Source organism: Rattus norvegicus, chromosome 8, assembly GCF_021556685.1.
Source record: "Rattus norvegicus strain SHRSP/BbbUtx chromosome 8, alternate assembly SHRSP_T2T, whole genome shotgun sequence".
Classification (NCBI taxonomy): domain Eukaryota; kingdom Metazoa; phylum Chordata; class Mammalia; order Rodentia; family Muridae; genus Rattus; species Rattus norvegicus.
This window is the reverse complement of record NC_141541.1, coordinates 60,788,545-60,812,079: the sequence shown is the minus strand read 5'-3', so window position 1 is coordinate 60,812,079 and position 23,535 is coordinate 60,788,545. Positions and strand designations below refer to the sequence as shown.

General features: G+C 42.7%; 1 protein-coding gene across 2 annotated transcripts; it reads left to right on the top strand.

The window, feature by feature from the left end:
• Nucleotides 1-106: 106 nt before the first annotated feature.
• Nucleotides 107-6,753, top strand: C8h11orf87 (similar to human chromosome 11 open reading frame 87). Of its 2 annotated transcripts, none has more exon segments than NM_001103354.2 (2): nt 107-238; nt 1,287-6,753. In NM_001103354.2, a coding segment is annotated over 1 exon segment (591 nt). In that variant the 5' UTR covers nt 107-238; nt 1,287-1,529; the 3' UTR covers nt 2,121-6,753.
• The last annotated feature ends 16,782 nt before the right edge of the window (nt 6,754-23,535 follow it).

The window sequence follows — 23,535 nt, the reverse complement described above, 5'->3', positions numbered from 1 at the left end:
TGGAGCCCTGGCGGTGGCTGCCTGACGTCACCGGCCTCTCTGGCAATAGGCTAAGAGCTGAGCTCCCTGTAGCAGCAGCAAAGGCAGCGGCAGCGGCGGCGGCGGCGGCGGCGGCGGCGGCGGCGAGGGCGGCAGCAGCAGCGCGGCTCTGTCTCTGGTCCCAGCGCTCCGTGCTTTCTGCAGCCGCCACTGCAGCCAAGGCGGGGGCTTCTTCTCTGCAACTGGCTGGCCCTTCCAGGTAAGACACAATGGTCGGGATCAAAGCTTCCACGGCCGGGGACCCCAGCGGCAGGATGAGGGTGGGTAAGACCACTCCCGTGGCCTGCGCAGGCACCTCTGGTCAGAGCTTCAGCCCCCGCCCCTGCCCCGGCGGAGGCTAGCGCGTTCCCTTGCTGCTCCGCAGTGCAACAGTTTGCACCTGCCTTTTGGGAGAGGCAAGGGAGCAGCTGTGCTGTCTGCCCGCAGGTCCTCCGGCTTGGTCCTCTGACAGTCTCTGGGCCCTGGGGCCAGGGCCGGGGGAAGGCTGAAGACAAGGTCGGTTCCCCAAACTTTGCAGGCGGGAACCCTTCCCCTTCCAGTTCCTGCTCTGGAAGAAAGAAAAAGGATTCAGGATATTGTCAAGTGGGAGGCTCTGGGAGAATGGGGGGCGGGGGGGCGTTTGGGAGGATGTGCCTACGCTGAGAAGGGTGTTTCAGCTGCTTTTGATAGGGAGAAAGGGGGAGGAAGGCAGCAAGGGAGAAGGCTGGAGAAAGGTCGAGCATGATCCTGTGTGCCAGATCCAGTGGGTCAGCTGTAGCCAGGGACAGAGGCAGTGGGATGTATACCCCTGGGATGGGGACCTTGAGGGTCTGAAGGTCCAGGCTGGAAGTGTTTGGAGAGGAAGGGATGGGGAAGGAGGACTGCGTACAGGGAGCCTGCTTGGAGTGCTGGCGAGAGTGAGATGAGGTCCACAGGACACAAAGAGGGCAGTTGGCTTTCTGGGAAGTATATAGAGAAAGCCGCTGCTGTTGGTGGCAATTAGAAAGTTGTGCAGGGGGCAGGGCAGCTGTCTTCTCTGCTGAGTAACCAGTGTCTCCGCGGTGCTGTACGGGCGCCAGACCCCATCTGAGCCAGCGGAGCAGCTGGCAGCGGTCCTGCGCTGTCAGGAGCGGTAGGGTTGGGTCGGTGGGTTGTGGAGATGACAGCGTCCACTGGAGGGCCGCGTGGCAGTGGTGACAGATCCCTCACTTTCTACGTACTCGCCTTGGCAGTGGCCGAGACCCTAACTAATCCTGTTTTCTTTGCAGCACTGTGCCTGGGGAAAGGAAACAAGATCAAAGAAGATCGGAGACAATCTCCTTGGGGCCACTAGCTCCCGCCCGCTTGCTTGTGGGCAGTTGGTCCTTCAGTCTTTGGCTGGAGCGCTCACTCCCTCCAGCGCTTAGAGAGCAGTTGGGGTGGCGTGGGCTCTTGTCCTCATCTTGGTTGGTGGGAACCGTGTGTTCAACAGAGGAAGCCTGGTGGGCCTGGCCCCTCTCAGCCCAGCGCCGATGAGTGCCAGGGCGCCGAAAGAGCTGAGGCTGGCCCTGCCGCCTTGTCTCCTGAACCGGACCTTTGCTTCCCACAACGCCAGTGGAGGCAGCAACGCAGGTATCCGCAGCTCAGGCGCAGGTGGTGGCACCTGCATCACGCAGGTGGGACAGCAGCTCTTCCAGTCTTTTTCATCCACGCTGGTGCTGATTGTCCTGGTCACTCTCATCTTCTGTCTCATCGTGCTGTCCCTCTCCACTTTCCACATCCACAAGCGTAGGATGAAGAAGCGGAAGATGCAGAGGGCTCAGGAAGAATACGAGAGAGATCACTGCAGCGGCAGCCACGGTGGTGGGGGGCTGCCTCGAGCAGGTGTTCAAGCCCCAACCCACGGAAAAGAAACCCGGCTGGAGAGGCAGCCCCGGGACTCCGCCTTCTGCACCCCTTCCAATGCTACTTCTTCTTCCTCCTCATCCCCTGGTCTCCTGTGCCAGGGTCCCTGTGCACCTCCTCCTCCACCGCCAGTCCCAAGTCCACACGGAGCACACGCAGCTTCCTCCTGCTTGGACACACCGGGCGAGGGCCTTTTGCAAACGGTGGTACTGTCCTGATTGTGCAGCCCCTCTCCTGACCCTTTCCTCATTCCAGCATCTTTACCGTCCTCGCTTTTGTTCTTGCTTTCTTCCTTTTCCGTTCTCCTTTGACCCCCGTTTTCTCTGCCCTCTTTCCTTACCTGGCCACCCTTTCACTGTCTCTCCTCCGCCGAGGCACTGTGCGGTATTTGTAAATATTGGGCGAGGAAAGTCTCAGAGGAAGAAATAACACTGATAAATACTTTATTGATATTTATAGTAATTATTATACTATTAATAACACAGTCCAAGCGCATGACAAATCACATAATTTCTCATTGTCAATGAAGGCTGCATCTTCCCTCTCCACCCCGTGCCCCCCTCAGTAAAGAGGAGAAACCGCACAAGCTACCAAATATCTAAAAGACATTGACACCTAAGCAAAGGATGGGAGGGGACCGGGGTGTTGTATATAGCTGTCAAGTGAAAGTTTAGTCACCTTTTTGCCCCTCCCTCACGGGCTTTCTCTTTTCCTTTAGCTTGTCTCCCTCCCCTTTCCTCACCTTCAGCTGGGCTCAGGCAATAGTATATTATAAAGGGAACATCTACAGAAAGCACCAGAGACCACATAGAAGGTCCCAGAAAAACGTTTAGGACAGGTAACCCCTCTCCAGTCAGTCATCCTCTCACTTTTTGGTGTCCTCCTCGGGCAGAATTTGAGTTTACTTTTAGAAATTATCTCTCGCTGGCCGAGCGCAGAAAACAAAAACCATACTATCTGCTTTTGCTACCCGTTAGGCCCCACTTGCACACTTGACTGGTGGTCATTTTGTTCTGTTCTGGTTTTTGGTTTTGGGGGGAGTGTCTTTTTGGTTTTGTTTTGGACCTCAGAGAATCGGGAGCTGTCCAGCCAGGTCTGGTGCTGAATATGTCTCATCTTCATGGTTACTTCCTCTGGTTGTGCAGACCAAAGAAGGAGCTGTTTTGGAAAGTGATCGTCTTGGTTTTGATTGGTTTCTTTCTTCTTCTTTTCTACAATTGGATTAGCGTGTGCTATTGTTTTTCTTATCATTATACATTATACATTGTATAAGTTACCTTTATGTGAAAAAAAAAAGTATTAGGTAATGTGCAGTTTTGAAAATGCAGTATCTAACCAGCCACTATGTTTCTGTTTTATTTTTAGAACAAGTGCACCTTTGTTATATATTATTATATCGGTACCAAATACAGAAGAAAACTATAGCTCTGTGATATAGCCTCCAAACTGTATATTCTTGTTCTGACTTTCCAGCTGTTGATAGAATGGTTGCCACTGGCTGAGGAAGTCAGTGGTTCAGGCCTGCCTGGCTTCTGCTGTTTCCGGAAGTGTTCTTTTGTATTTTACTCTGTAGTAGACTATTATAAAATGATGACACCCGTGTTTCCCCCTTTTCTTTTGTGAATCACAGAAACAACCACAACAGAAAACAAATAATGGATGTGCTGGGACGCCATCTATTAAAAACATGGTTAATCTTTAAACAGTGCCTGTGGTCCTCTGCATGCAGTTGCCACCTGGAGGCAGTGCCGTGTGTGCTTGTACTGTATGCATTTGGGGGGAAAGACTGGTGGAGATGTTGGGCAATTTGGATGACAGGACATAACAACTTCTAAGTTAAATCCATAGATGCTTACAGGATAAAACTGTTTATAGCTTGCTTAGTTATGACTCTGTGCCTGCATCCGATAGACGGGGAAATCTTCCTTCTTCCCAAGTCTGGCCTAATTAACCACCCCGAACACCTAGAGAATGTTGAGGAAAAAGGAAAGCATGAGAGAAGATAAATCTCTTTTGTCCTCTCTTTAAATGTCAGATAAGTCCATCTATGTGACACTTTGCTGCTTGGCTAAGGCAGTGGGACCCCACATATCCCTCTCCCAAGCCACTAGCTGCCCTCTCCGCTGTGTCTTGTTCCAAGTTGTATGGGCTTAATATTCCGAGCAATTATTGCCTCTAATGTTTTTGGTTATATATAAAGTTTTCCAAGCTCAGTCTGTCTCTTTATAAAATAATTTAATAAGGTTGATTTAGTCACCCATAGATATCATCTAAGTCCTTTTATGAAGCACAGAAGATCTTCATTTAAGCATGCTATGTGTATCGTTAGGAAGACCAGGTATAATCTTTGGATACAATTATTAAACAATGAACCAGATTCTCTCCAGTGCCTTAGTCACTTCCTAGTAACAGGTCAGAGTGCATTCACTCCCTTGGGCCATCAAGGAAGCTGTTAGTGTATCGGAGCTCTACACTGTACAACAGAATGGCTAAGGCACTGTGAAGGAGACTGTCCACTAAATCTCTTTAACTTGCCCTCATCCAACTGTAGTTCTTAATACCTTCTTCCAGAATGCGTTTTGGATGTGAAATCTGAATAGGATCAGGAACCCAGAAGGAAGGTTCATCATTTCAAATGAACTCTACTTAAGTGCATAGATATTACTTTCTTCCCATTATTTGGTGCACTCTTTTTACAGTAAATAAGTTCCCATTTTATTAAAGCAATAAGATATTATGTTTTGAGCAGTGCTAGATGCTGATTCCACTTCCTTGGTGCTGAAGCGACTCATGTGTTCCTGCCTTATGAATCAGTGCATTCAAGGCATGCAATAATAATCCCCTTCCAAGAAGCAGACTGTACACCCTGGAGGGCAATGTCCTACATACCTTTTTTTCCCAGAAGGAATAGAGTGAACTAAGAAATAAACTAATTATGTGTATTTAAAAAAAACATCTTGATACCTCTAACCATAAGCACACATCTGTAATGTGCTATTATTGTGCACCTTTAAATGTATATGCCTTTTCCCCATCCATTAACTAGGGTTTAATATTTTAATAGTGTCCAGTGTAAAGAGGATGCAGCTCGTCAATCACATTTCATACTGAGTTTAATATGCTGTGAACCTGGTGGCATCACACAAGATTTCTGTGAGCTAGAATGAGAATTACATGAAATTCTTGTAGGCCAGATCCCACACCAAATTATTGTAGTAAGCATACGGCAACGCAGATTTCTATAGAGTCTGCTTAGACTGCTGCTTAGAGAGCTTAACTGACCCATATGACATTCGAGGTTTCATTTTTATGAGACAAAAGGCAATATGAAAAATAGCTAAATTTACTCTAAGGATTTTATTTACTGCTGTCCCGTCAAACTAATTGCTCCAACCCTCTATAGCTACAGCTCGGTTCCCGCACTTGCTATTCAGTATTAATAAGGTAGCATGCTTGATTCTTACTGTTTTAAAAATGAGAAAAAATAGAGAGAGAATGCCAATATGTCAACTGTACGGGACTCTGACTCTTGAAGATGAAGATGGATATAATCTTTAGAATTTATATACACCCATAGATATGTATTTATATATGCATACATTTTGTACAAATTTACAACGGACTTTTTGTATTCTCTTTTCTGTCATTATGAGTATGAGACTGAAACCAAATAGTTGCTCCATCCTCTGATCCAGAGAGGATCCGAGGAGTCAGGCGTATGCATGCACTTGGTTCTCTGAGGTCAAATCGGAATGGCTTTCTCTTTATTTAGTGGAAGGGGAGAGTCTTCCTTGGCTTGGGGAATTGGTAATTAGATAAGCTTCCTTTCCTCTATTAGTGACTCAAATGTAGCAATGATAATGAAGTCATGACCATCTCTACGTGGTCCAGCTATTTGGATGGATCAGAAATCTATCTATCTATCTACAAGAGCATTGGAGCCATCTTGACCACAATCATGGATTTCAATTCGATTTTTCCTTTTCCCTTTCAACTTATACGTTGTATGAGATACAACATATACCTGCATATGTAAAGGTAAAATGAAACTATAACTATTATTTGTTTAGTTTGACAAGTAGCGTTTTGGAAAACATGGACAAGTTAGCTTTAAAAATTACTGGGCATTTGACTTTTTAACCCTTCCTGTCTGTAGCCATTGAATTGATTAGATACTTACTAAAATTTCTTTTTCCAATGCATAGGCATAGGTTTTAAGTGCTTTATGTGGAAAATTGCTGAGAAATTACTAACTGATATTATCTGAGAGTTATGGGCTAAATTGGAACCAGAAACTTTAACATGGCTTCTAAAGTCTACTCCCAGGAGTACCTAGGCTTTGGACTGGAATCTGAAAAGCCACTTATTCATGTTTGGACGTTGCGGTGTGGTTCACAGATGTTCATGCAAAAATGAGTTGCCCCATCTACACAGAAAGGTATTTCATCACTGGGATGAATATAAATCTGATTCTGGTTAGTCTTTTTTCCTTATTTGATAACATCTGAGAAGCAGATGTTATGACTTGACATCAATACTTATCAATGCCACCAACCCAATGACACGATTGGTGCGGTGTAGGAATGCTTAGTGGAGAATAAGAACTTACTTAGCTTTAACTGAGAGACAGTGCATTATTTGGGTTGCTTTACCCATTTGAGGCAAGATATTTCATTGAGACTTGTGGTCTCACAGGATTGCTGCTACAGAGAGGTTAACGACAGTGTCGGCATCAACAGAAAAAGGTGATTTTTGAACTCTAGTATATCCAATAGATAGAATAAAACAGGTATTAGAAATTCATGAAAAATTTGTTTTGCTTTTATATCAATAAAAGAGTTTTCTTGTTAATTGGCCTTTGGACACAATTTTTCCTTATTAATTTCGTGTACAGCATGCCAGAGTTATAAAATAGCTCATCCTGTTTCACTTAGATACAATTTTCTAAAGGAGATGGTCAATTACAGCTTATCTCTCTTTCTCAGAAACAAGCTGCATCTCAGAAAAGTGGTGTGTGTGTGTGTGTGTGTGTGTGTGTGTGTGTGTGTGTGTTTGATATAACCCAGTAAACTGAGTCTACTGTTATAATTCAGTGGCCCTTTTAGGTACCAACTCAACCTCTTAAGGATTTTCCCTCTTTCTTTTCTTTCACTGCTCTAATAATAGCCTAGTTTATCTGGAAGAGATGTGTTCATATCTTTTTGCCATTTAAAGTGGGATGTCTCAGGCTCACGCACATTTAGATGGATCCTAGTGGAGCCCTGCTGCAATGCCTCTTGTCAGAGCTGCTTCTTATGCGCAATGCTACTGTTCTTTCCCGAGCTTCTCCTGCCACTCATCATCAAAGTCTTAGACCCAGACCTTAGTCTTCAGTCTCTACTTTATCACAGGATTCTTCACCCCAGTCGTGCAATTCTCAGATCTACCAGTGCTGGGAATACTATCTGCCTATTGAAGGTACAGTGGACTCTGTGTTTCCTGTATTATAGACCTGCATGGGAAGGTATGGATTTGTTTCTCATGATCATGAATCAAATCCCTGCCACCTCGGCCCCATGGTTTTTGTAACACAATCGATGATGTACAGAGGCATTTCAAGTTGGTTGTATAGTCTTACACTACAAAGGTCATGGTCCGAGAGCTGAGTAGATGCAGGCTTGGCATTTACCCAGCTGTTTGGATGTTTATCACACGTCACCAGCCCTCTTTTTAGATTCTGTTGTGGAGAAGAGAAGAAATCCTCACAGCTACTTACCTTACTTCATTCTTTGATTTTATTTTATTTTTTTCAAAATCATCCCAAACCATAAGAAGCAGCCATTTCTCTTCAGGGTACTTTCTCATTTCCAGGGGTTCTTCCTACTATATTAGCCCTCCTCTTCTTCAGTGGACTTAGACTTTTTTCTGATATCAACTTTGTACTTACTTCTTAGTGTCGAATAGATGAAAAATAAAACACAAAATTGTAAGCATATTGGTAAGGATGCTCTAAGCTGCCCGTGTGCTTAAACCTTTGCATTCTTGGAAAGCAACCTAACTCACTAAATTGTAGGTAGAAAGTTGTAGCATTGACCTGAGATGGTCTTCCATTGGGTATTGGATACTGAAGTGAGAATGAGCAACTAGCTTTTCCTGCAGGCAGCAACGACTATGCATTAGTGATGAAAAAAAAAGCACTCAATCTCACATCTTCAGCTCCAGAAGGTACACATTTTAATCTCATCTGTTTGATGTAATAGAAGAATAGATGTTAACATAGCTTGATTTCACTGGTCTGGCATGGATCCATTTTCTTGTTATGTGGATTTCCCAAGCAGGGATTAATCTACAAAGCATTAGTCTACACACACACACACACACACACACACACACACACACACACACACACACTCACAAGCATATATACATGTTTTTGGGGGGGGCTGAATATTGAAGCCTAATCTATTTTCCAAATATATCATCTCCATTTGTGTCCCAGATTAGAACTGATGCAGATAATACTGTTTCTGTCCCTAAAAACAATGGCTCACTTTCTCAAGGCTTATAGACTAAGAGACTTTGAGACGTAAGTAGTCTTCATACCTCGTTCCCACACCCTGGCCATTCCTATCTGCCTGTGTAAATCGTCTGCCTTCCTTAGCATGAGTCAGGTGAGTTAATTTTTGCCTAAGTGTCTGACATCACTTCTCAGTGCATAAATTTCCTGCATTTGGAACCTCTGAAATCCTAGGGTAGCCTTCGCATGCTCATTACACCGAAGCATGAGGGATGCACAGAAGGGCAGAAGTGATCATTCTTAGCATACACAGATGCAAAGAAATGCACCTATTTTATTTTTTCACAAAACTCATGTACTGTAATGCTTTCAAGAAAAATTCCAAATTTTTCTTTCTCGGTGTTTCTTTTCCAATCATACCAGGGTCTGATGTATGTTATCTTGTGGCAGAGTGGGAAGGTTCTTCAGACCAAAGCAGTATTAAGATGACTTTTTTCCTGGGCGAGGTGGAAAGGGGCCAATCCTATATCCTAAGGTGCTGACTACTAGGGTTCAAGGCCCATCTAGTATCTACTAGCTCCGCCCGGGACCATGAATATTTTTTTATAGAGTTTTAGCATCTGAGTCTGCAGCAACATCTATGCACCAACCGTGAGACTTTGATGTTGTGCCATGTCCCAGGCATTCCTGGACTGCTTCAGTAGGGTGAGTGAGACTTTCTTGGTCTCTTTGTTATCCTTAGATGGTAGGACACATGAAGAGTTATTCCTGTTGCTATCACAGCCATGTCAATGCCACTACCTTACTATTGGAGCAAAAAGTTCCTCCTTTCAGAAATAGGGAGTTTGCTAATGTGATCACTAACATTAAAGTCCAATGATCCTGTGATTCTATCAGAGTGCTGATAACTGGGCCAAATACCTCTTGGTTATATTCCTCCCTCCCCCACCACACCACCCCCTGAATCAAAGTATTTGGGAATAAAGAGCCCTTCCATTTATTTTCTTGCAGTCATGTCTGAATCCTTCTAAATGACCCAGGCTTGGAAGTGTGGACTTCTCCATATGGTTCCTTAAGGACTTCATTTGGCATAATCAGAAAGGAACAGGTAGATTTTAGGGATTTCTGCTAAAATTTTACTCTAAACTTACAGTTTAAATTGGAAGAGAAATGTGTTTGCAAACAAGCAACCCTGCATCAATCAGAATATGGTTCAGAAATATTTTATTGGTCATCCTATGATTGCACGAGGTAATGATTTCCAGTTGCACTTGAGGAAAGCTTGATCCCCTTTCACTACTTTCCAGTGGATGATATTCCAACTCAGTCCTTCACTAAATCATACAAGCAATAAACCTGAGCTTGATTTCAGTGGAATAATCTTCAGACCTTTGTCAAACATCATTAAGAGAAATATAAATATTTTAAGTATTTGGTGCTTCAATGTAGCCCAGACTTCTACAGGGAGGTGAAGGTTGCCAAGGAAGAGCCAAGAGGAATGAGAAGAATGCTAACTTTTATTTTTCATATTTTTCACTGTGGCCTGGACCACTCCCCTTATCTTAGTGTACTCTCCTGTGACAAAGGATGGAGACTTTGCCCCATCCATTAGCCTGATGTGGCAGGGTCAATTTCAGGCTCCTAATGGTTATTTCCACCTTAGATTCAAACAACTTCTTTCCTTCACATCAGCTTTACTGCCCTCTCCCTGATAAGCTGTGAGTCAGCCTGTAGTTCTGACTGTCTGGCTGTATCCTGCTCTTAGTGTGGTCACTAACTAGGTGTCACTGACTGATATTATAGAAATATGAATTGTAAAATGATTCCTCAGAACCTTTCACTGTTCACTCTTCACACTTGGAAGTTCTTTCAAGCCATAGATATTCTCTGAGAGTCGGCTGTATGCTAGACATCGCTTTTAGTTCCATACATGTCACATTAAAAAATGTAAACAAAGTATTCTGACTTCACAGAAACATTTTTTGGTAAGTTTGAAAATTTGTAAACATACAAAGAACAAAACTGCTTGAGTTCTGGTATTTCAGTGATCATTCTACACTTTAAAACATTCACATGTATTATATACCAAATTGTGGTTGTATTCTTTTCAGATAAGCCTTACATAACCAGTTCTTCTATTAAGTACTATCTATTTTAATTGTAAACAGTTAAGAGAGGTAATGAACAAAACACTTTAGCAGATTGTGGAGTATGTTTAAGGGTAAATGTGTTCTAAAGACAATGGATCAGAAAAAAGGAGATGTGATGGAAAAGAATATTGGATTTCAAATAAGGTATTCAAGGAAAGTCTTACTGAGAAAATTGTATTCGAGCAAAGACTTGAAGAAACAATGAAAATATGGGCTAGAAGGATTTTTAAAATTTATTGTTCCCAGGTCCAAAGTCTTTTTTTTTTTGGTTCTTTTTTTCGGAGCTGGGGACCGAACCCAGGGCCTTGCGCTTCCTAGGCAAGTGCTGTACCCCTGAGCTAAATCCCCAACCCCCCAGGTCCAAAGTCTTATAGATGACCAGATAGAGATTTTGGTGGGAAGAAGATAAGAAAATTATGCTTACCAAACATTACCATGTGGTAAGGGGGTATATATATATTCCATCAGTACATTCCATATGATTCAATTTCAATTACATGTATGTAACTTTGGAACACACATAATCAAAGTCAAAAAAGTAATAACTAAATCTTTGTGTGAGAGATTAAAATCAGATTGTTTGCTTTTAAACATTTCAAGATGAGTTAGAGTTCTTCAAAAGCAGAAAGAACAAGTTCAGTGGAAAGGAAATCATGTTGAAAGCCACAGAGTAGGATTGCTGTACATACTTGTGGATATTATAATACTTACAGGAGAGATAAAGGCAGATCATGGAGGGCCTTTTCCAAGGCCCATTAAAAGATGTGCCTTTCCCTTTGTCAGAAGAGAATCAGCAAGAAATTTGGGATAGAGAGAAGAATTATATATTTGAGCATATTAAAAATTGTCCTTGGAGGGTCAGTGCATGAAACAGATGAAGTGGTGACAGAAATACCGGATAAAAATCTATCAATGTGTATGGGTAAAAATGTGAACTAGGGGCACAGAGACAAAGAGTAAGGATGCATCTAAAAGTACACTAGGTTGTGGGACTGGTAGAGGTGGTGATTAGTAGACCCACGATGTAAAGGTAAGGAAGAAAACAATGAGAAGAAAGGACAATAATCGACTTGTGACTTCTGTTTTGGGATCAGAGCAAAGCTCATTGGTTCTATTTCAGTCCTAACTTAAGGACAAAGTTATTAATTAATTAAAATGGATTCCTTTGAGGAAGGCTGCAGTTTGTGGGCACAGCCTATAATGGACCTGTCTTCAGGCTATGCTTACAATATGGTAAAGACTAGTTTAATGGAGCCGCCTAGCATTTAATGTGTAAACTTTCCAGAAATATAACTGTCATGGAATTCCTGAATTATTGTTCATTGTTTGAGAACCAGGAGGACTGTGGATGTGGGTCCTGAACTGAATACAGCTAAGAAGGGAGGTAAGATGTTGGTGAATGTATTAACTTACTTTCTGTTGTGGTGATGCCAAAATCAAAGTGTTATTTTGGTTGAATTGCCAAAGGGGTCCAGGTTATAATGGCAGAAAGCCATGGCAGCAGGAGTGAACCCAGCAGTCAGGAAGCAGAGAGAGAACAGAAAATGAGACCAGTCCTTCCTCCAGTAACACACTTCCTCCAGTAAGGTTTCACCTCCTAATGGTTGTATAACTTGCCTCCAAAACGCCATCTGCTGGAGACCAAGTGTACAAATACATGCACCTATGGGGGACACTTACCATTCAAATCACAAACAGTGAATGTTTCAAAAATCGAGTATAGACAGCGTAAGAGGAGACAGCTCGTGACATGATAGCCTGCAGATCTTCGAATAGCTTTTAATTTCTACGTTTCAATTTTATGAAAGTCCACTGAGCATGTTTAATAGGGAAATAGAGGGAAAGAGCTGATAATAGCAGATGGTAAGCACATTATGGCTTCTGTTCTTACTCTGGGGTTGAGTAGGGGAAGGGTGAAGCCATTTTCTAGCAGAGGATTGCTAGAAAAACTCACATTCCCTGGGCTTTGAAGTTGTATTGCAATCCATAGCTAAGTGCCTTGGTCATTCGAAGAAAATGATATTGAATGTATTTCACGCTGTGAACTCATGCCTGATGGAGGACTTTGCTACAATTTTAAGGTATCTGGTTGAAATCATGTAGGCACCAGAAAACAAGCAAGCAAACAAACCCACAAAGCAAACAATTGTGAGGATTAATCATTTCACCTGACTTTGAATAACAAAGTGAAGGGTGACTTCTTTAAAATCTTTGCCGTTTTTTAGTGAGATCTGTCTTTTCAGATGTTTTCCACATGCAGTGTCCTTACCTATATCCTAGCCCCGCTTGCAAAGCCTGACTTTAAAAACATGAGCCTTAATATTTATCAAGGTTTATTTGGAAGCAGTGGGTCAAACACAGATGCTGAAGTCCAAGGACTGTTAATGGAAGGAAAAGAATCAAGCGAGCTGCCAGTTGTCTATTATGGTCGAGGAGAAGCTAATGAAAAAGACAACCTCCCTCCTGTCCGGGATCTTCAGGCTCTGTTAGAGACAAGTCTTTCAGAGTGTAATAACAGAGGAGAAACCCAGTCGAAATGACAGCTAGAGGCTAAGTAAGCCTAAATTGAATGACTCCAAACCAGTTATCAATGGTATGTACATATTTCTCTCTCCTATTCAGAAATGCATATATAGAACTTATCTTCTTGTAGACTGAGAGATATGGGCCTGATGATAAGGTTTGAAGTCGAGACAAAGACAGCCATAGACTGTCCTCTCTGACTAGAATTCAGGCCATTGTCCCTCAGTAGTTGTGAAGTCTAATCATCCCTGGCAGAACAGGCACAGTCCATCATTCTTCCTTTTAACATTTCTACCAACTCAAAAATATTACATATCGTCTAATCTGCCCAATGCTACACCGTCTTTCTCCCTCTTTCAAGTCTCTACGTATAAAATATGCCCCTGTCCTAAAACATTCTGTGCCTTATCTCTGTTATTACCAGGCACACACTGTGCAATACTGAGCAGGCATGCTTTGCATTAGTTACCAATAATGACTAATTCAGTTGGGAGAAAACACTCTTATTTTCACAGAAGGCTAAACCACACTAAGTCGGAAGGGATATTTTAGGACAGGATGTTGGGTACCCAAGAATGGATCTTGGTAGTCTTCTGATCTTACCATAGAAGCTGCCTTCAATCAACTGAACTTTGTCTCAACAGACAGGTCTCACAACAGATTAGTACCTCAAATACAGAAGGAAAACACACATGACTCCCAGATTTATCCCTACCAAGTAATTTCACATAAAAACAAATAGTATTATGAAATAAAAGAAAGTCCACTAATAAAGTTCTTATTTTTCACATGGGAACTATTTGAATCCATATTCAAATATATTTTTTCACACTGTGTTTGTCTGATGAAAAGTCTGGCTAGACCCAAACAGACTTACGACTATGACTTTGCAGCCCAGCACAGCCTCTGTAAGAACCAACTACTTATGTTTGTTCTGAGGGGCTGCTGATAAAAGTTCATTGACCAAAATTATACTCCTCAGGCCCAGAGCACCAGTTTCTCTTTACATATGTATGGTCCCTACTCTATTGGCCCATCCTCTTTGAAGACTAAAGCTCACTAAAGTGGGAGGGTCACCTTGACTAGGTGGAACACGAGGACAAGCATATCCTCACAGCATCCTGTCAGCAGCAGACTGTGCCCCTTTAGATAACAGAGCTTCCTCAGATCTGGCCCAAAGCTGTCAATCATCACTGACTTCAGCTGCTTCTGGATTGTACTGACATGGACTTGCATAGGTATCCCCTTAGCCCCTGTGCCCCATAGGAGGTCATTTGTACAACAAGGTAACAGTAGGGGAATATTTCCAAGAGGTCCTGTTTCCTCAATGGCACTTCTGCTCTTTTCCTTGGGGAAAGGCATCAGCAGTAGATACTCCAGCACATTCTAAAACCTTTCTTCTCCAGACACAAAGTAGATGTCTGCCTTTGCTTCTGATTTGCATCTAGCTGAGATACTTCATCTAACACTCGGAGTAAAACTTCAGGGCTTATTTCCACGACACATATAAAGAATAGAAGTTCCTGGAGGTTAAACAACCCCGCCCCCAAGGTCACCTAGTGATTGAGTCAGAATTAAAGTTAGCCTAACTCCAAAGCCCCTGCTCTTTCTGCTCCATGTCACCAGATTAAAATACCATTTCTGTGACTTTTCCTTACTAATTGCACATAAATCATTTCCACCAGGCTGTCTCAGCATCCTGAGTCTCCTCTTAACAACAGAGAGGCAAATAAAACAATCATACGAGGAGTCGAGTCTTTCTGGGCACCTCTTACAATATAGAATAGAGGCACATGCCTATTAATACAGGTTACCTGCGTCTATCTCAAGATGTACTAGACTTGAAACTCTAGGAAAACATCTTAGTCTTTGTATAGAATCCCCAAGGAGTCCTAATGCTGACTCAACTCTGAGTTCTAGAGGGGGTGCATGATAAGACAGAAGGAGGTCTGGGGCATCTTACTTCCTGTGCCTCTCGGAACGTTCAAATGGGATTATTTTTCAGAGATCCACGGCAAACATATGTTCATTAAGTATTCATGGTATTTGTGCGTTAGAGAAGCTGTTTATTGTCATACTAATGTGTAAAAAGGGAATAGAACTAAAGAGCCTAGGTTCCTGAAACCTGATCTTTTGGAATCTTGTGGAAGAAACAGAAAAATCTCACAGGCCTTGTTCTTTTTTGTATGAGACAACGAGTCTGCCAAAGGTTTAAAAAAAATGAAATTATATTGCTTTAGTTACTTTTCAGCTGTATAAAAAGACAGCGTGACCAAAGTAATTTATAAAAGAAATCATTTGTTGGGGCTTTGGTTCCAGAGGATTAGTCTATGACCATTGTGAGGGAGAGCTGGCAGGTGAGCAGGCAGGGCACTGGGGCAGTAGCTTATACCTGATCCACAAGCATGAGGCAGTGAGAGGCAGAGAGCTAACTGGAAGTAATGTGGTCTTTTGACTTCTAGTGACACACCTCTTTCAACAAGGCCACACACCTCCTAATCCTTCCCCAAACAGTTCCACAACTAGGGACCAAGAATTCAAATGTATGGATCCGTGAGGCTATTCTCATCCAAACCACTGCATATACAGTTGGGATTGGCAAAACAACATCACACACAAGACACACAGCTACTGGTCACCTTGATGTGAATTGGTAGCCCAGAGACAGCCACTAAACAGAGCTGAATCAGTCAGCATTGCTGGAAACATGTCTGTTACTCTTTAAGTGAAGAAACTGAAGAAAGTCCTACTTGATTTCAGAGGTGCCATCGGCTTGCTATTTATCAAAGAACCAGATATATAGGAAAAGAAAAGTAATATAAGTGAACTTTGGGAAGATGTAGCAATTGTGTTTTGGGTAAGTCAGAGGATGATCAGCTACATTTTCGGTTTTGAATGAGTGAGTTTAGAGGACAAAACATCATCAAACTGGCTACTTAGAGCATCCAGCACACACTGGCTGAGGAAGCCCATTTTTAAGGCAACCACATGAGTTTTCCTTTAGAGAGTGATGTCCTGGACAGAGCAGAATGGCCTTTCAGATGAAACTTCCAAACAAAGGACAATAATAGCAGAAATGTAATGTCAAACCAGGGGCTTCTGAACATCCAGCAGAAATCAACTGGGGAAACTTTTTAAGGAAGCCAGATGGAGTTCATAGTTGAGAGAGTCCAGGCAAAGCAGAGTGTTTGAATGTGTGTGTGTGTGTGTGTGTGTGTGTGTGTGTTCCAAATAAAAGAACAAATAACAACAGATAGAGACGACACCATCAAAGCAGGCACTCCCAGTACCCAGCATACACTGGGGAAGTTAAGGCAGTCAAAATGTCCTAGGTGAGCTTCCTTTCTGTGGCTAAGGTTCCCATAGCAAAACCTCTAGCTTCATTTCCCACTGCAGGCACTACTATATCACGGGATAAGCAAAAGCAATGCTGGAAACTGTCTACCTTTTAACTGTTCTCAGAGGCACAGTGTTTTTACTCTTGGGTTGTTTGGTTGCTCCCTTCCCCATCACAAAATTAAGGAGGCTAGCAGACCTTGGAGGGCACTTTAAGAGATACAGGCTTGGGTCTGAAATAGACAAGACTCCTCTTCCAGACTCAGTTTCTCCATGGGCTCAAACAATGCATGACAGTCTATCAGTGTAATGTATATTACATCTATCTACTGTGTCTTTGAAAAGAAGATATGGGGTGTTTTTAAATTATGCAAATCAATGACTTAAAACCCTTCACTACCCTTCAATAAAGTAAGCTTCCTAAATGGTGTGATGACCATTATGCCAGCTGATGTCTCGTCTTTACAGAGGACTGCCGATTGTTCTTCTCTACCTCTGCAGCTGCAGGGACTAGGCTTAGAGAAGGTGAACTCATTACTTCTAGCAAACTTGTGAGTGACAGAGCACATCTGACTCCAGAGCCCCATGTCTGCTGCCACACTGTGTGCCTTGCTTGTAGTCACCTTATCCCAGGGCAGTGTCTCTGTGGTCCCCTCCAGTTTCTTTTCTAGAATTAAGACTATACCGGACCTCAAATTCATATGCAACTAGGACTGATGACTGGCCCTTACATTTTCTTCATTTACCAACTATAGATGACCCATTTCTAAGTAGAGAGAGATTTTGGTCAAAAGCAAAATATCTAGATTGGCTACTGGACTTTGAATGTTGTCCCACAATTTTCTGTGTGAAAGTGATTTAGGGTGAACTATTAAAATAGAAAATGAGGCAAAAGGTAACATGTTCACATATGTTTAAAAATCTAACTAGTACAAACTCAACTCAAAATTTGTGGGGTTTTTTGTTAGAGATTAGTAATTAGAAACTCTGACCCCAGCTAACTATATATAATCTTAAACAAGCAGTCTACAGAAAATTAAAATAACAGCAGCTTCCAGTGGCAAAAAAAGATTTATAGTGGCTCACAGAATGTGTACTGTGGCAAGAATACCTCATTCAAACCTTGGTGTGTCATTCACTGTTCAAATTTAGTCACTGTGTTTAAATGAAAATGGTTCTCATAGACTCTTGCATGTCAATGCTTGGTCATAGGGAATGGTACTATTAGGAGGTGTGGCATTATGGGAGTAGGTGTGATCTTGTTAGAGGAAGTACGTCACTGTGGAGGTGGGGCTTTGAGGTCATATATGCTCAAGCTCTGCCCATGGTGAAACGAAGTCTCATTCTGCTGCCTCCATATCAAGATATAGAATTCTTTGCTCTGTCTCCAGCACCGTGTCAGCCTGAATGCTGCCATGATTCCTGACATGATAATGGATTAAGCCTCTGAAACTGTAAGCCAGCCCCAACCAAATGTTTTTCTTTATAAGAGTTGCTATGGTCATTGTGTCTTTTCACAGTAATGGAAACCCTAAGACAGTTACTTGCTTCATTTTTCTGGTTTGACTTCCCCACTTAAAATAATAACAACTGAAAATAAGTTACCATTTCTATGTGGTGCTTTGGAAATGTCTGTGACAGGCTGGGGGGATGGTTCAGTCCCCGAAGTGCTCACCATGAAAGCATCAGGCCCTGAGTTAGATCCTCTGAACACACATACAAAAAGTGGGGTGGTGAGCACTTGTTATCCTAGTGTTGGGGGATAGGGATAGCCAGATTCTTGGTCAATTACCCTGGCCATTTCCAAGGCAGTGAGAGAGACTGTCTGTCTAAATTAGCAAGATAGACGGCACCTGAAGAACTACAGCAGCACTCCATATACAAAATGTCTGTCACAAAGTAACTGCTCAAGGGTTAGTTAACAAATACCAACTAAAAGGACAGAGTCAAAGCAACACCAGCAAGGTATTTTCTCATAAATATGTGTTTTCTAACCATCTCTTTTTTGTGTGGCCATTGTAGCTTCATCATGTGTTAAAGATAGACTCTTCGTAGATTGTTATAATTTATTAAGCTCAAGCTACAGCTATTTTAGTTTGTATACTGGACTACACAGAAAGAAGAAGAGCTAGGTACCACAAAACTGAAAGAAAAGGTAAACACACCCATTTTGAAACATCAAGAAAGTGTCTGTAGCTCAACAGAATCTACATATTATAGTTTGAGAAATATGGCTCTGTATGGATGTCCTCTGGCAATGAGCAACACACCCCTCCTTGTCACCTAGAAGAACATATAAAGTGTGTGGGGGGATCAGCAACATATGCAGTCATTCACACTGATGGACACCAGGCATGTCCATGGCAACCTTGGAGAAAGCATCCTTCGGCTGGGCACAAAACAATTAAGTGCAAGCTCCTCTCCAGAACACATGGCTTGGCTACTTTCCTCATCTCTCCGATCAAATACATGACAGGAAGCAGCTTTGGTGAGGAGAGTTTTTTTTCCTTGCCTATTTGCTGGGTGAGTACACTCCTGTATGATGCACTGATCTACGGAGGCAGGAAGAATAGGGCAGCTGCTTGTTCACATCTTAATGGACCAAAACGCAGGAGAGACAAGGAGATTGGCCAGGTTATACCTCATAAGGCCCGCCCCTTATACATCCACTTCCTCTACTAGGTACCCAATCCCAAAGGTCCTACAGCCTATGGAACTGGCTGGGGAACAAACAGCCTGCTGGGCAGGTCTTTATCCAAACCAGAACCAGACAAGGAAAAGCATTCTGTGGTGGGAAGAACATAGATCTGGGAGTCATGCTTTGTCAGTCACTGGACACAGGACTTGAAACAGTTTGCTCAGACACCCTGCACCTTCATTTGTTCAGCTGGCAAAAGGGGGTAAAAATATCTACATAGAAAAAAATCACTTTGTTCTTTAGTATAAGAATGAAATACATCTGACACGACTGTAATGCAAACTGTATTTCTTCTAACAACAGGGATAGCCATTATCTATTGTGTAGTTTCTGTATATATGTTTCTTTCTAGGAGGTCATAGGCCATAAGTACTATTAGCCTGCTTTTTTTGTAGATGATAAAATAGAAAACTGATAAAAAATTAATTTTCCCAAGGTCTCTGAGCTAGGACCTAATGGAAGCAGAGCTTGATCCTGGCTTTATCTGAGCACAAACTCAGGCAGTTTCTCCTGGCATGTTACTTGGCCCTCTGTGTCTTTGCTACTTTGCTCTAATTCCTTTAGACTTTTAGAGGTGGCCATATGGCATTGGAGAGCACCCATTCTCATAAACGCAGTATCTGCTACCCATAAACTTAGTTTACTCGTTCGTCCCCAAGACTTTTATAAATCTCAAACTGGTGGAGGTAAGCAGATCAGAGGCAGAAAGCAAACTCAATTGATACTGTGATATAGTTTATCTTCCAAGGGATGATGCAGTTAGAGGCCTGGCCTTTAGCTTTTATTATCCTGTGGTCCTGCAATCGCTTCCTGCATAAAGAGTAGGCTGAGTTCTGCTGTCCCTAAACCGGTTTGGGAGTGACACACTGGCTTTATGTGGGGCAGGAGCTCACTGATGATGTTCTCACCCACTTCCTTTTTGAATGTGATCTGCAAGTTCCCTCCCACATCTCACCGGGCCTGGGAACCTTGCCTTGCTTTCAAATTGTTTTCTTTGAAAGGAAGACTTTGGACTTAGCTGTTTGGAAACTAATACATCAGACCACCAATTAAACTCTTAGGTTTCCAAGGATGGCCCATTCAAGTAGGGGATCCTGATATGTGATGGAATCTGTGACCTACCTTATCTTGGGGGTGAGGTAAGCAAATAGCACCGCAATGAACCACACTGCATCATGGGCAATGCTTACCGGAAGGCCTCGGAACCCAAGACATTAATTATCCTTTGGCCTGAAATCAGAGTGAAAATTTGCCAGAGAACACACCCCTGCACCGATCAGGTCCTGAGAGAATTGTGTTCATTTCTGGTGACAATTGTGAAGAAATGAAACTGTGTCCTTTTGAGGAGACAGGGGACGTTCACTCCCCCTAATCTGCAGGTACTTAGACAACTTTACTGTTGAATAAAATGATAGATCTGTCGCTACATATGAGTCACCGCGTGTTACACCGCTAGTCATAATTTGTGTCATTTATCACAGTGAAGTGATCCTATAGACCAATACAGACTTGAGTGTTTATTTTTCAATAGCCACCAACAATCATTGCCAGAATCACTTCAGGACACCTCTCGTGGTCCTACTCTTCCTTGCTTTACACTTTCTTGTGTTTATAACATGCTGCCTGTTGGCTAAAAACGATGGCTCCTTCTGTTCCTCTGAACTTTTGGTTCTGTGACCCAGTTTCATTTTTGTGATCTGTGACAGATGCTGCCAGCACCTCTTCAGATCCCCATGACATTCACTGTTCCACCGTTCGTGGTTTCTCCCTGAAAACATCACTCTCTGCTTGGGAGCTTCCTCCTCAGGCTGCCTTTGCATACCCAGCCTCCTCAGAGGGTAGGCAGAAGCCCCAGAGTTAACATCCTGTGAGAACATTGCCAACGACAGATGGGAGTTGGCGGACTCCTTCCCCAGCTTCCTTGCTTTAAGAAGGAAGTGATTCTGAGTCTCCCAGAGATTCCTCAACTCAGTTTCCACTTCCATGCCGGTAATTCTAGAATCGCCCCAAACAGAAATTTAGTTGCTAGCTCAGGGTTCTCTCCTTAGGGTGCTCACTGCAGTTCTGTCCTTGTTTAAGACGCGAGCCTCATCTTCTTCTGGATGCTATGACAGACACCCAGTCCTAAAGCCCTTCAGTAGCTCCATGACAAACACCCTGTCAGAATTGATGATTGTGATCTATCTGGAGATAGTGAGACTAACTAAACTGACGTGCAATTTCACGATTTGTTTAAGTGACTGCCACGTAGTTTGTGGAGATCTTTCCCAAATTACCCTCGTGTTCTAGTAATGATTTTGTGCAAACCTGATTTGCCATAGGGAGGCAGGACAATAAGGTAGGTAAGAAAGAGCACAGTATGGTTCTGGAATCATACTGTATTGGGTTCAAACCCTGGTTCTGACCCTTGTTATTTGTATGTCTTTAAAACATGAGATCTAGCCCTGCACATCATAGTTCTAGTGTCTGTAAAGTGGGAATAAATGCTTGAACCTATCTCAGAGAACTATTAAAATTCTTCTCATAAGGGCTATCTTAATTTGTTTTATTTCCTGTGATAAAAACATTGACCACAATCAACTTGGGGAGGAAAAGATTCGCTTCATCTTACAACTCCCAGGTGAGTCTAGCACTGAGGTAAGTCAAGGCAGGAACTTGGAGCAATTGAAGCAGAAGCCATTGCAGAATGCTGCTTACTGACTTGCTCCTCATGGCTTGCTCAATCCATACTCTTATAAGATGGACCTCCTACCCAGGGGTGGCACTGTCTACAGTGGACTGGACTTTCCCATATCAGCCATTAATCAAGAAAATACCCTCAAAAACTTGCCTATAGGTAATCTTATGGGGACATTTTTCTCAATTGAGGTTCCTCTTCCCAGATGACTCTAACTTGTGTCAGCTAGAAAAAAAAAACAAACAAACCATACTAAAGCAAAGAACTAACCAGTACAATGGTTAGATGGTTAGATGGTTAAAGTGCTTGCCAGGACCAGGGATGTTTAGATTGACTAAATGCATTTAAAATGGAGGGTAGGCAGAGTGACCTGTGATCCCAACCTTGGAAGGCAGAAATAGGAGATACCTGAGCAAGCCTTATAGTGACTAGCCAGATAGAAGAGCTCTGCCTTTGACTCAGAGACCTTGTTGTGGTGAATAAGTTGGAAGCACTGTGCAGGATGATTCCAGAGACCGCCTCAGAAATCACTTTTCTTCTTCTATTAAGTCGACTCAAATAGCTCCTTGTATTTAGGTTCCTTGTAAGATCACTGTGTGATCAAATGCTAACATCTGCTGAAGTACTTTATAAAACTGCCCTGTAGCAAGTTAGTGTTACTATTATTGTAATTAGTAGCGAGTGCATTTGCCTTGGTTATCTTGAGCTTTAAAAGTTTGACTGAGGTAGGCTCCATCCCTAGGAATAGTTGTCTCTAGGAATCCTCAGGGATGCCAGGTACAATTCCTTCTGCCCCTGAATATCAGCTCTTAGTCATTTGGTAGCCTCTGTCTTTGTTATTCAAATAATTCTTCTGGTTACAATTTCAAAGATTATTTTAAATATTATGACGGAAACCTGTTAAGGGCCAGAGAATGGGAAGATCTGATGAGATACTGCCTAGAGTCCAGTCATGTCAATTCTTTCCTGGTTAAAATTTATCTAAACATCCAAGACTAGCTCTCCAGGTAAGTAAGTGTTATGCTGCCATACCATTGAAGGTTACTTCAAATGCTATTAAAATAGACCATTTAGTTTAAAATAGCTATTTGGTTAATTAAAAATTAATTACGTGTGTGCACATACGCATGGGCACACTTGTGCACATGTGTCATGACAGATTTGTTGCTGTGAGAGGATAACTTCTAGGAGCCACTTTTCTCCTTCTATCATGTGGGACCAAACTGAGGTCTCAGGCTTGGGGGCAAATTCCTTTACCTGATGAAATATCTCTTGGGCCCCTTTTTAGTATGTTGATATCAATGTCAAAGTTAACTTCTCTTAGAGACTTTTTTTTCTAGAATCCTGTCTCATTCGTTGAAAGATGCACAGGGGATGCACTTTGCATCCACAGATGGGGGCTAGGAATACTTGGTGACAGTAGCCAGTGTGGGGAGCACAAACCTGGCAGCAAAGTGTTCCCTCAGGGTCTGACGTGTGAAGCTATTTGACAAATAGCCAAAGTTCTTCCATATATTTTTATTTTAATATTGCATATAAGATTGATTACATTTATGTGTACTCACACTTACTGACTTTGTTCTGTGAAGACAGGATTTTGATTAGGTCACGTGCTACCACTCCCATGTTGTGAGAGAGACCGTGTAGGAAGCAAGGTTGGGAGGAGAATCCAAGGATCAGAGTGAGGGAGGAACCTGTGGATTAAAGGTGTGCCAGCCATTCAGTCATCCGTGGTGCCCGGGGCTGCTGGACT

Excerpts from the sequence above, each read along its gene's own strand:
- C8h11orf87 (XM_087559948.1), top strand. The coding sequence starts at position 1,530 with ATGAGTGCCAGGGCGCCGAAAGAGCTGAGGCTGGCCCTGCCGCCTTGT.